At 38.8% G+C, this 12,836-nt stretch overlaps 1 protein-coding gene across 5 annotated transcripts in view; it reads right to left on the reverse strand.

The window, feature by feature from the left end:
- arhgap36 (Rho GTPase activating protein 36) overlaps positions 1-12,836 on the reverse strand; it is a 79,643-nt gene that overhangs the window by 29,211 nt on the left and 37,596 nt on the right. For all 5 annotated transcript variants that reach the window (XM_044341364.1, XM_044341363.1, XM_044341365.1 and 2 more), the window contains exon 3: positions 2,742-2,810. In XM_044341364.1, the coding sequence (XP_044197299.1) occupies positions 2,742-2,810 (69 nt within the window). The remainder of the gene's footprint in view (positions 1-2,741; positions 2,811-12,836) is intronic.

The raw sequence follows: 12,836 nt of genomic DNA on the forward strand, positions 1-12,836 counted from the left end.
CCACAGAGTCATGCCTCCAGTAGTAGGGGGAGCGGAGCCAGCAGGACCGCTGCCAGGTCCCAATGTTCTGTGTTTTGATTAGCAGGGTTAGCTTCAACTAAGTCCCTGTGTGTAAGAGGCTGGAGGCGGGATTTAAAGACCTGCACAGACAGCCTGGGAATGTGTGTGTGTGTGTGTGTGTGTGTGTGTGTTTTGGCCCGTATGTTGCCCTGCTGTGATAATCACCCGAGAACAGAGAACATCTCTTTGTGAGAGGTTGGGGTCACATTAGCAGATGATCTGCCACATGGCTTATAGCAAGAGTGAGTAGAAGAAGAGGGAGGTAAAGAAAGCAGAAGGGGGAGATGAAATGCAAAGAGCTGATATAGAACAGAGACAAACAGAGACTGAGAGAGAAAATTAAACAAAATAATACTGATAAAACAGTGCAAGGAGATCATTGCCAACACTGTTGCCTCACTTTCTGTGGTACTGAACTGAGTAAACATGCTTCATTTTGGTGTTTAACACTGTCAGCTTCACAGGTGGTGCAGTTATGAACAAAAAACAGCACTCCTGTTTAAAAATAAGTTGTAACCACTGAAGATGACGCCATGCCTTTTGTGTAAATCAACATTGAACGTTTCTGCACAACAATGGGAGGGTTGGCTGATTGTAAACTTAGAAGCAGAGAAAAAAAAAAAACCTTTTATGGGGAGGATGACAGCATCGAAATGAAATTAGAGGAAGATAAGACAAAGACTCCGAAAACACTGTTGGTGGGTTTGGATAATTGCAAAAATGTGATATAAACTCTATCTCTCTGTTTGGTAATGTCTGATGTCTGCTGGAAATACAGCAAGATCCTGAAACTTGTTCAAACACGTACTAATTAGTGATAGTCATTTTGGTCTTATACATAATTAAGAACATCTGTTCAGCCTGTCCACGCAAGTCTAAGTGCATCTCCTTCATCAGCTACATTTACAACTGGATTAGTTACGTGGATTTATCAGAAAAAAAACCCTGTCATGCATCAAGCAGGTATAAAGTCTTAAAAAAACACTACTTTAAAACTAAACTTGAGGACAGTTTTTAAGTAAATGACCTGCTATAAATTTATGTCCAAGGACAAAAAGCCTACATGGAAGCTTTATAATATCTTGCAGCCCCAAACAACAACCAGTACTTGTATGCTGGAATAACAACTGGCTCCAGATTTGCTGTGTTTCTATTAGTTTGTTACAATTTTATTAAACACAAATCCATTTAGGAAATTGCACCATGTAAGCTTGATATGTACAAACTGAAATAATATCTAATAAAAAAAGGTCTATGAACTACAAAAATGACCCGAAGATGAATGAAGAAACCACTTTATGACTGGATCGGACCACACAACATTTCTGTCGTCAGAGACGGTCACTGTGTCAGATTAGGAAATCACACAGTCATAAACTCTTAATGTGACTTGGCCAAGAGACATCGGACACTAAACGTTGGACCCTTGCCAATCGTAGCTTCCTGTCTTTCACAACTTGTGTCTTGTTCAGGACAGAGGTGATCATAAAAAAGGTGCCAGGGACCTACTTTATTGTTCCACACTCAGATCATTGTGTCTCTATTGCTTCGCCATGTGACCGTACAGTTGTGTGTAGTTAAATGTTCTGTGCTGCCGTTGGGAAATGTCATGCAACACGTTGTAGAAGTTCTCAAACTAGGCGAGAAAACTACTCATAGTTGTGACTCAACTATGAGTACACTGCTACACTGCACAGAATTAAACAAGCAGGGACATTATTTGTTTTTCTTTCTTGAACTGATCAGATTATCACAAAACAAATGACCCTGAAGATTTTGGGGTTATAGCATTTTGGGGTTTGGGTTTTGGATTTTGGGGTTATTGGGGTGACAAAAGACGACTAAAGTAGAGCTGAGAATGTCTAAGAGGATTATGATTGACACATTTACTTCAGTCACTTTACATTTATTCATTTGGTTTATGCCCAAAGGTGCAAATCCAAGCCACAGTAGATCAATGAGAAACATTCGGTCCACCTGAAGTGCCACAAAACCTGCAAGTGCATGAAGTAACTGTAAGTACCTCACAGATTACTTTTATCAGATTATTTAAGATGCAATCTCAAAAAACTACCCTGCTTTTGTTTATGAAATAATCAAACTGTAGTCACGTACAATGAAAATCTGGAGATAATCAGATTAAAAAAAAAAAAACTATGAGCAACCACATGTGATATTGTTTTGAAACAATGAAATGTTATTTTAAGCGCGTTACTTCCAGTAATGACGGTGGTTGGAACATAAACATACTTAACTGGGGGAGTTGAAGAGCACCCTCAGGGAGTTTGCATTCATTATACAGTTTGTGTCAAAACGACGTAGGAGAGACGTAGAAACCAAGAAATACAAGCTTGACTCACTAAAACCCTCCCATGAGTCAGTCTGCAGCCTTGAGCCTTGTGTACTTTATATACACAGTATTTCAAGTGTATGAGAACATTAGTGGTTAGTGCCGGTAAAAGCCACTGGACGTCAGCGGCGGTGATGCTGCTTCAACGAACAGAGGGGCCATTGTGTTTGATGATAACATTTGCTGTTGGTCCGTGGGTGTCGGGTCAGAGAGGGGTTTCACAGGAAAACACATTCACATGAATAAACAGATGATCAAAGGAGACAAACAGTAGCCAGAGATGGTGTTGTGTTTAACCGCACAACGACTGTTTGGTTTGTGTTGAACTCACCTCGCTCTTTCTTTTCCTTTGAAAAGGAGTCGAACTTCCTCCGCAGAGATTTTCTCCGTTTGCGTATTTCTGTGGGGAAGAAAAAGTCACCATGAATAAAATTGTTAGTGGTGCTTAAAGGCATACTATGTAGGATTTATCGGTTGCTGTTTGTAAACACAACATTCAAAGTTGGCCCCTCCTCCATGGCTCAATGACACCTTAGCGAGCTGAGAGTACGAGAGAGCTAGAGAGTGAATGAAGAGAGGGAGCAGCGGTAGCGAAAACAAAGCAGGGAAGATGCTGCATTTGGTGCAAACGCAGCCAAAGCACAATGCTTTCGCCCCTATTGAAAGTATTTAGGGGAAACACAGCGATGTAACCTGGTTGCTACGTCTTTATAGAGTCCTGACCTCACATCCTGCACACTGCTATTGGCACCCAGAAACGTCCCAATCTCAGCAAAATAATAAGAAAATAAGAAAATACAGGCAGAGGGCAGAGTCTCTGCAGATAAATACACCACCACTCACTTCTAGTGGGTCATAAGTGAGGATTGAAAGGGATTATATATTAAACATTGTTTTCTAAGGAAAATCCTGCGTAGTACGTGTGTGCTTTAGTCTGAACAATGACTGCTGTGTATAATTTGCTCAGTCATATCTGTTATTCATTTATTCAGTTATGTAAGTGTGTTTTTATGTATATTTACGTACTTGTTAAGACGCCCCGGTCAACACTTTCAAAAGGATCTCTAGACACACTCAAACATACATGAAACAAACATCTCACTCGTCGTTTCATGAGCCTCAAATTAACTTAATAAGCTCAATCATTACGTCTTTTTTTTCAAGGACACAGAGGACCAATTCAAACCGCCCTCAACACGACCTATTTCCCTTTCCTCTCTCATTCACTTATTATCTTTTTTCCTGAGTGCTTGTACCTCTTCCTCAGTTCTAAGAATAGAGCGGACCATTTCAATAGACGACCAGAAGACCGTGTTGTTTGTTTGAATAGCCCTTTGCCTAATGGCTGCACTGCCTACAATGACATGAAAGACAAAGGGATACGGCATGAGTGTGTTTGTGTGTGTGTACGAAAAAACCTAGAAGAGAATAGCGTGATGTCATATTTAAGCAGTGGTGGAAGATGTACTGAGAGTTTTTACTTATTTAAAAGTAGCAAAACCACAATGAAAAAAATACTCCACAAGCAAAAGTCTTTAAAATGTTACTTAAAAAGTACAGAAGTACTGACAACAAAATGTATGTGAAGTATCAAAAGTGCTCAATAGAGTTTTAACATAGAAGCTAAACAGCTTTTTAATAATAATTCATATTTTATAAACTCATTATGTTTTTTACATATAAAATATTGATCTGAAAAGTAACTATAGCTGTGAAATTAATGTAGTGGAATAAAAAGTATAATATTTCCCTCTGAAATGTAGTGAAGCAGAAGTATAAAGTACCATAAAATGGAAAGTAAAGTATAAGTACTTCAAAATGGTACTTAAGTATTGCACCACTGTATTTAAGGGCATAATACCAAAGTAAACATCCATCTTAAAACACTTCAAATCGAACTGAAATCACAATTTTTGCAGCTGGAAATTAATGTCAAAGTGATTTGTGTTGAGCAGGTAGTGTACAGTTGGTTTTTAGAGCTTTATCTCTGAAAACAGCTGCCTGCTGCAGCCAAAAACAACAGCATGAGAGCGCTGAGAATGAACCAAAACAGTAAAGTTGCAGCCAAACAGCTAAACAATGAGCTGGAACTCGCTATGAGGCTCCGTAAAGCCGACGGGAGCTGCAGTAGCTGATAATTGACTGTAGGTTTGTCACTACGAGCTACACTGCTCACATTAAACACCGTCATTTCATACAAAAATATTGATTATAGCTGCTTTAACAGACCTGTTTGTCTTATCTTGCATTTCTGCCATAATTTTCTAAATTGCTATCGATTACTAGCCAAATAAAGAAAGCCACATCAGTCACATAAAGATATTTTCAGCGCAGCAACATAGCAGAAAATAACTCCGCGCCCACATGCTGGTGGCTGACATCGTGCGTACGAGAAGGCATTTGTTGCAGCAGCTTTCCTCTGTGTGTGTATTTTTATAGTGTGTGTTTGTGTTTTGTTTCGAGTCAGTTGCCCCGTTTTATGAACTCTACATCCTCTCACTCTCATTCTGACAGGTTTACATGGGAGAAGCCATTGTTTGGGTTATTAAAGCTGCTGTTTAGAAATCCCCACATTCAAAGTTGGGTCTTTTCCCTATTTAGGCACGATGGGAGCTTTGTCCATCACAAATTGTGCTGCTAAAGATGGAAATTCTTGTTCTTTTTCCCACTTAATAACAGAAGGAAAAAAAAAATCTGCAAAATTTTAAATAGAGGAAAGAAAAATGAGAGTATTTGTGTCCATGTGTGTGTGTGTGTGTGTGTGTGTATTGGGATAAAGGGGTCAAATTCCCATGACTGCAGGAAATTAAAGTTTATTTCCAAAGCGCACAGCCCCTCCCGCCGAACACATGCCGCCTGCAAAGGCTAATCTCCTACCGAAGCCCCTCCGATGTCTGTGTGACTGTGTGAGCACATGTGTGTGATTACATAATGCACAGTAACACTGAGCTAAGATCAAAGACCAAGACAGAGATGGAAAACAGCCCGTGCTTCCAACTATAATAGACTCAGATATTTTTCCTGCAATTTTTCATTGTTATTTGTTAGTAGCATAAAGTTTTGGTAAAAATGCATTATTTTGATTGATGACAGATTAGAATTTATACAAAACTGAGGATCAGGTGACCTGAATCCAACGTTTTCCAGCTGGCTTTTTAAAAAGATGTTTCACAATGTTGCTTTGCTACATCAAAAAAAGATGCACCATTGAGTTCATGTAGCTTCTCAGCTGAGAGGAATTAGATAAAATAAGTGATTAAGTGGACATTTTAGTGGTTAAAAGTTGAAAGAATGAGGAAGGAAAGAGGGAGTAAGGTGGGGGAAAAGACATCTTATGAGGATCAACATTTCCTAAAAGTTCTCACTGAACTACTCGAGCAGATTTGAAATGTCTGCAAATAGATTTAAAAATAAGAAATGATGTGTTTCACAAGTGAAAATATACAGTACACACAAAGTAAAACATTGAAATGCATTAAAAGATGAATATGGAGGCTTTGTGAGAAATCACAAGATTCAAATATAGCAAATATAGAATAGTTAAATGAATTTGTTTTTTTAATGCAAGTGTCCAGGCCAGAGAAATTTGAGGAAACAGGGGTGAATGGTCCTGTTTGATGAGGCTGGTTCACCATCTAACTCACTGAGACAAGACATCTTATAACCTGCTCTTTTATTTGTATAGTTGATGATCTCAGAAAGTTTGAATTTAACTTTTAAACAGAGATTGCTGCAGAAAATCTTTGCTGTCTCCTCGAGCTGTTGATCCTTAGGTTTGTCCTAAAACAACAGTCAGGTTTCCCGTATGAACACTGACATGTTTTTCTTGCTGTAATCATTCCTCCTGCTCATACTGAACATTAAGGATCCCTTCATAATGCACTTTCAATGTAAGTGATGGGGGACAAATTCTACAGTCCTTGTTTTGAGCAAAAACTTATTTGAAGCTAATATGAGGTGTCAGCTGTCAAAATTAATCAAATCAACTCAAAAGTTACAGTCTTTTTAGTGCCAAATTCCCTTTTTTTGTTACAATCCTTCCTACTGCACCTGATCAGGAAAGCACTGTCCATCGAGACTGATATTTTTACTAACTTTGGAAGATATCCACTTTATTTAACTAACTCAGACAGCTGAAGCATCATATTATCTTCAGATAAACTTTTAAATACATTTTGCTCAAAAGGAGGACTGTGGATTTTGTTCCCTTCACTTACATTGTAATCACATTGGAGGGAATCTTCTAATGGTCAGTATGAACAGGAGGAATGATCACAGCAAGAGCTTGAAAAACTGTGAACTTACCCTTTAATAGAATATTTCAGAATCAGATGTGATGGTTTCTTAAATCCATTGTGTTCATTGTTTTAGATGATGTATTACCAATGATTAAAGGCTCCAACTTGTTCCAATTGCACTTTGTTTAATTTTTACCTTGTGGGTTATTTTGCGATATCAGTTTATCTGTAGGTCATGGTTGATGCGCTCTGGAAACTTTTTATTCTAAGTGAGGCTTTCCTGGATAAAAACTGGTGAAATAAAAAGATAAAAGCGGAAACAAACAGCGATAACTAGAGCAGGAAAGGGAGGGAGATGGAACAAGTGGAAAAGAGACAGTCCGAAGAGAGAAGAAATGAAAAAAAAAGACAAGAAGCCCTAAGAGGATGGAGAGAGCAGGATAGTTTAAAAAACAGAGTCCCTGTAGAGCGGCGAGATTCAAAGATTTGGGCATGAGAATGAACTCCCGTTCGGACCGCACCAAATAAGAACAAATCTGTCTCACAACTGCTGACACATTTCACGAAGAATTCACTGGATCTTGCCAATGAAAGTAAACCACACAAAACGCTCGCGCATGCACGTAAATTTAAAGACAGACGTATAAAGTAGTCGTGTTTTATAGACGTTTTATGGCACGGATTTCGGTTTTAGTAGCAGTGAGAGAAAAAGAGGAAACTGAGACACGGGATAAAGAGCAAGAAAATAAGATGAAAGGAAAAAAAAACATATTTTCGTGATGGGGAAAAGCAAGACGAAACAGGAGAAGTGAGGAGTGGTATCAATATAGAAGAAAAGAAGAAGAAAACAAGTGGAGAAACTGCAACAGAGACCCGAAAAGACAAAGAGGGAAGGGAGGGAGCGCAGCGGGTGGTGATGCTGAGGACTGCCGGACTGGAGAGATTTCACCCCAGGGGAGAAACCAAAGTGGAATATTCCCACACTTACTCACAGAGAGCTTTGTCTGTAAACCAGACTGTTCCTGCATTCATGTCTAATGTCATAATTTAACTGTGGGCATGAAAATACCTCTGGGTGCTCTGTCATCTTTACTTTTATCGTTCCTAGTGGATCTTCTGTTGAGCGGGGCTAGACTTTATATTTGGGAGCATCACAGACTGAAATTAAATTGCCTTTTTTCCCCCTCCATCTTTTACAGCATATTGCATAACTGCTCTGTAGTTCAACTGTCCTGTGTTCTCCTTAGAGAAAAAATCTGGAACCAAAAAGGGAGAAATTTATATTTTAAATCGTTTGATTTCATGATGGTGCCCCCTAGTTTTACATGAGGTTAATTAAATGTTGTTCCATCCCTGCTTACATAGCTGAAGTCCTTATTTTGATACAGCAAATTAGGCAGCAACTAATGATTATCTTCATTATCATCTGTTGATTATTTTCTCAATTAATTAATTAGTTGTTTGGTCCATAAAATGTCAGAAAATGGTGAAAAATGTTTGTTTCTCTGAACCTAAAGTGACCTCAACTGTCTTGACCAACAGTCCATAACTCAAAGATATTCATTTATTGTCATCTAGGACTAAAGAAAAAAGGGACTCAGAATAGAAAATCAGTTATCAAAATAGTTTGCACAAAGCGATGACATGGCGTTCAATCATAAGCAGAGCAGACGGTCACACTGAGCCTGATAGCATCCTGCTACACAAGACCCACAGACCCACATGAGCTTTCCTGCTAACATATCCTTCTTATCTAACTCTCAAACATAAACACACGTCTTGCCCTGCATCTTATCTTGTTCAATGAGCCACCAAACAAACATTCACCGGATAACAGTGCACTGCTAACATCAGTTAGCAGGCTACATCGCTAATTAGCTGCTCAGCTGCAGCACTTTTTCTTCATTCTAATAATACAAACTTATTAACAATACATTAAAAACAGTTTTTGACTGCAGAGAGAGATGATTAAATGTGATTTCAGTGGGACATAGCCTATTGGGGTTTCAATTCTTGTAATTCTTATTTTTAGTATATAATTTGCTTATTTTGTAAAAAAAACAGTGTCCGATGTTCTTAATTTAGTTCCCCACATCTGCTGCAGCTGCTGCTCATCACCTAATACTTCCAGTGAAAACAAGGAAAATGTGTGTTCTGCTTTACAAGCTTCACATCCTCACTCTCACACGGGATTTACGTGGGCTGAAGGCATTATCTTGGTTAGAAGAGCTGGTGTTTAAAATTGCTCAAGCCCAGGTCTGCATTCTGTAAAATCAGGAATATTTGGGATATTTGAGTGCATTCCCTTATGGTGGGAATTCTTCACCACTAGCACATGTTTCAAAACTAGAATTATATGACACATGACGCAACTGACTGCTTGACAGTCCCAGAGCAGGCAAATCTTTTAAATGTCAGTCTCATGAAAGCCTGCGAACAGGTGGAGTAGCAAAACAGTAAACGGAAAGTGATTTACTCATGTTTTTCCCATGAATTGAACCATGACCTGATGGGAAAAGAGCATACATGTATCCCTAAAAACACAAAATTAAGAGGAAGAAAAAAAAACACGAAGGGAAAGAAATAAGAAGACTTCCCGAAAGCAGGAAGAGCAGGGACAAGTGAAGTCTCACAGGATGTGTGTTTGTCAGAGATTAGAGAGAAACACTTCAACGTTACGGTTTTTCTCAGTCGCTTCTGTACATTTCTCAGATCAGAATTGAAACTTGTTCAGCCTCCACATCATCTAGTCACTAGTGCACATCATAAAAGTAAACAAATTACAGATGCTTTGCCTCATTCATGCAAATGATTATGTACTATTGTCTGCTGTTTCCTGCTGTATATTATCAACTGCTTATGTCAAGTCGATCAAAATGTATTACACTGGTTCTCTGTTGAATAGTCTTACCCCCCAAAACATGTAGGCATTAGTTCATTGCATAAGTCAGTGGGTGAACCAGTATGTCAGTATGTTTTCTATATATTTCTATTAGACTTTTTTTTGTAAATGTGTCCTGAATTGATCAATTTCTCTCAGGTGAATCTTGACTTTCACAAATGAAGGGGAACGTGTGAAGCGTTAGATCAACCAGTTCTCAACCAATCAACCAATCTCATGAGCCAATTTCTGACAACGGAAGAACAACAAGGAAATGAACAGGGTCAGCAGCCGGGAAAAAGAAGAGGAGTAAGGCTGCGTGGTGAAAGGGCAGAGAGGCAAAACAGAGGAAGAGGTAGAGGTGGCCAAGGACGAAGTCACTTTCCCGATGACATAAGGGCCACAATGTTCTCAATCATGGCCTTACAATGACCAAGGCTGGTTGAAGGGTGCAGCCACAAGTTGGGAGAACAACGTTTTGTAGACAGAGCGGCAATGTGCACTGTACTGTAATACTGTATACTTACTGTAATGCTTCATATTACAGTATTCCACTTGCATTTTACAGTGTACAGTACATTTATACAGATATATACTGTACATACACTGTAACACACAAACATGTATACATATATATAGAGTGTCTATACACAGTGACATTTTTTGAAATCTTACTCAATCTTGTGTTTTGCATTACTGTGTTTTTCCAATCGCAAGACTAACTCACAGAGATGGCAGAGGGCCCTTTTTCACGCCTCAACAGGAGGAGGCTATTTGCACCGTGGTCATAGCAAATAATGCTGTTAGATTAAGGCAGATACAGAGTGTGGTTAAAGAGGACCACAATGCCTTTGAAAAACATCCAGTTTGTTGGCATCTCAACTATCAACAAGGTGCTGAAAAGACACTAGATGAGCATTTGAAAGGAATGGTAACAATGTGAAGGAGCTACAGTACCAGTGTGTACAGGTAAAACATCTATGTGCTTACAGTAACTGTGCTTTACAGTAAACAGTACAACATTGTATAGTGATATACAGTGCAGTAAGTGTGACCTGTACACATTTGCTATGACTGTAGAGAAGAACAAGCAATATGTATACATTTGATCTACATGTATCTTGTATCACAATGAATTTTTGGAGAGAAACACTGAATATAACAGAAATCTTGTTCTACAGCATATCACTAAGATGCACTTTGGCACATGCTTTGAGAAAAGTTGCCAAAACTAAAGTGGTTGTATCCATATTTATAATTTTTGTTCCTAGTGGGAATGAAAACCCCAACTGCAGATGAGGTGTAACTGAGCTTCACTGTTTATCGGAGAGGTCAAGAGTTAAGATCCCTGAGAGAGGAGAACTGTATGGGAGAGAGCAGTTGAGTCTGAGAAAAGCAGCTTACATACCAATGGGTCTCATAGGATAAATGCCACTGACAGATCTTACACACACACACAGTAGTTCTACAATCAGCTGTGTTTGTTTCTTTGCATCAGCCTCTTTACTCCGTGATCCTCCTGACCTCAGTGATCCCTCCAACCTCAATAAACACAAAAGAAAACCTCCCAGTCTGCAGTCTCTGAGGTGCTTTTATAATTTGTCAGTGAAACCATCCCACTTTATTGGTTGGATTTAGTTCTTTAAAGTTCAAATGGATAAGACCATTGCACATAAATAGTATTTCAAAGCAGGGAGTAGTCCAGCTACACCAAGAGGAACGGTCGAACAAGTAAACATCAGAAGAGGGAAAGTGTTGAGGTATTTCCTGGTGTTATCAGGGATTTAAGTGATGTGTGATGTAGCTGACCTTTTATGTGTTAGACTGGTTGACTTTAAATGAAAAAGCATTGTTGACTTTCTGGGTGGGAAAGCTAATAATTGCATTTCCCCAAATGTTGAACGATTACTTTAAGGCTAAGTTCTTATTGCAGATAAGCTTTGACTGAAGATAATTCATTTGCAAAGAGGAAAAAAAGCAGAATGATGCATATAATATATAATATTCTTGATGCACAAATTTGGGTTTAAGAAATCTTAAAGCCATAATTGCTTTGGAGGCAGAGATACCTGTATGGATGGAGCCAAAGAAGCTCTGAGTCTATGATATTTAGGCCAACTACAGCACTGACTCTGCACAAAATAGGGCAGACCACCATGCAGAGCTGGCCCTTGTTATTGTGGAGAAATTTAGGATTTACGGTAAGCCACCTCAATTATATCAAACTGTTGGACTGAAACATAACACTCGTACCAAGCTAGCCAGGTGACATCTCACCATTGGCCCCCAAGTAGGCAGATCCCTGGTCAGCAAGCTCAAAAAGCAATTGAAACATGAGGATTTAATGGAGATTTGAAGTGGGGAATTGTAGCTTTTACTTTCCATTGTTTCTAAAGTTGACATTCACAGTTGGAGCAGCAAAGCCCAGAAAAGACATCAAGCATCTTCACAGATTCTATCTATTAAAACTGGACAAACATATAAGTGGTTTAACAAAATCTCCTGAACGAATTTCTTAGCAAAAATGCTTAAAAAGGTGAACTCAATCGGAGATGCCACTGCAGTAATGGCGGCTTGTCAACCTCCACCTACATTTGTATATAAAGGAAATCTAGTGATTGTATATGAATGCAAATAGCAAAAGACCGACATTAAATGTGCGGAACCAACTCTTTCACTGCCTTTTTTAGGATCTAGAAGTCTTCTTGTGTGGTCCTCGATTTACCTAACAAGCAGGCAAGAAGACAGGAAAGAGTGAGCAATTAGGCCAAAGTTGAGTATCTAACCACAGATTTGGTTTTGGGTCATAAGAAAAGTACTCAGCTTCCGTCTTCCATCAGTTACTCACTCTCTCCTTCCTTTGATCTTCCATCAGTGATTAGTGTAACAACTGTTTTCAGGCTTTTACTGCAGAAATTTCCACAAGGTTATTTTTGCTCTCCAAAACAGGAAAAGATAGTCAAGATCATCCTTTTTGGCGGTGACAGGTGTCTTTTTTTAGACCCTCTTCAGCAGAAAAACGTTTGTTTAAATGGCTTAAAACAATATTTGTTTGCATTTAGTAGCAAAACAGGAAGTTACTCACTTATACAGCTTTTTTTATAGTTTCCTATGTTTGTGCACTGCATACAGGTACCTTGCTTTTTATCCACTGAGCTTGCTCTGAATTTTTGGGAGGACAACTGCCCTGAGCACTCCTAAGATGAAAAATATTCAACACTTAACTGAACCAAAATCCTATCAGGAGGTATTTGAGATATTGAGTGAGACATGTGGATGAATAAACAAATCATGCAACATCCTTTGA

The sequence above is a fragment of the Thunnus albacares genome, chromosome 22 (assembly GCF_914725855.1).
Source record: "Thunnus albacares chromosome 22, fThuAlb1.1, whole genome shotgun sequence".
NCBI classification, from domain to species: domain Eukaryota; kingdom Metazoa; phylum Chordata; class Actinopteri; order Scombriformes; family Scombridae; genus Thunnus; species Thunnus albacares.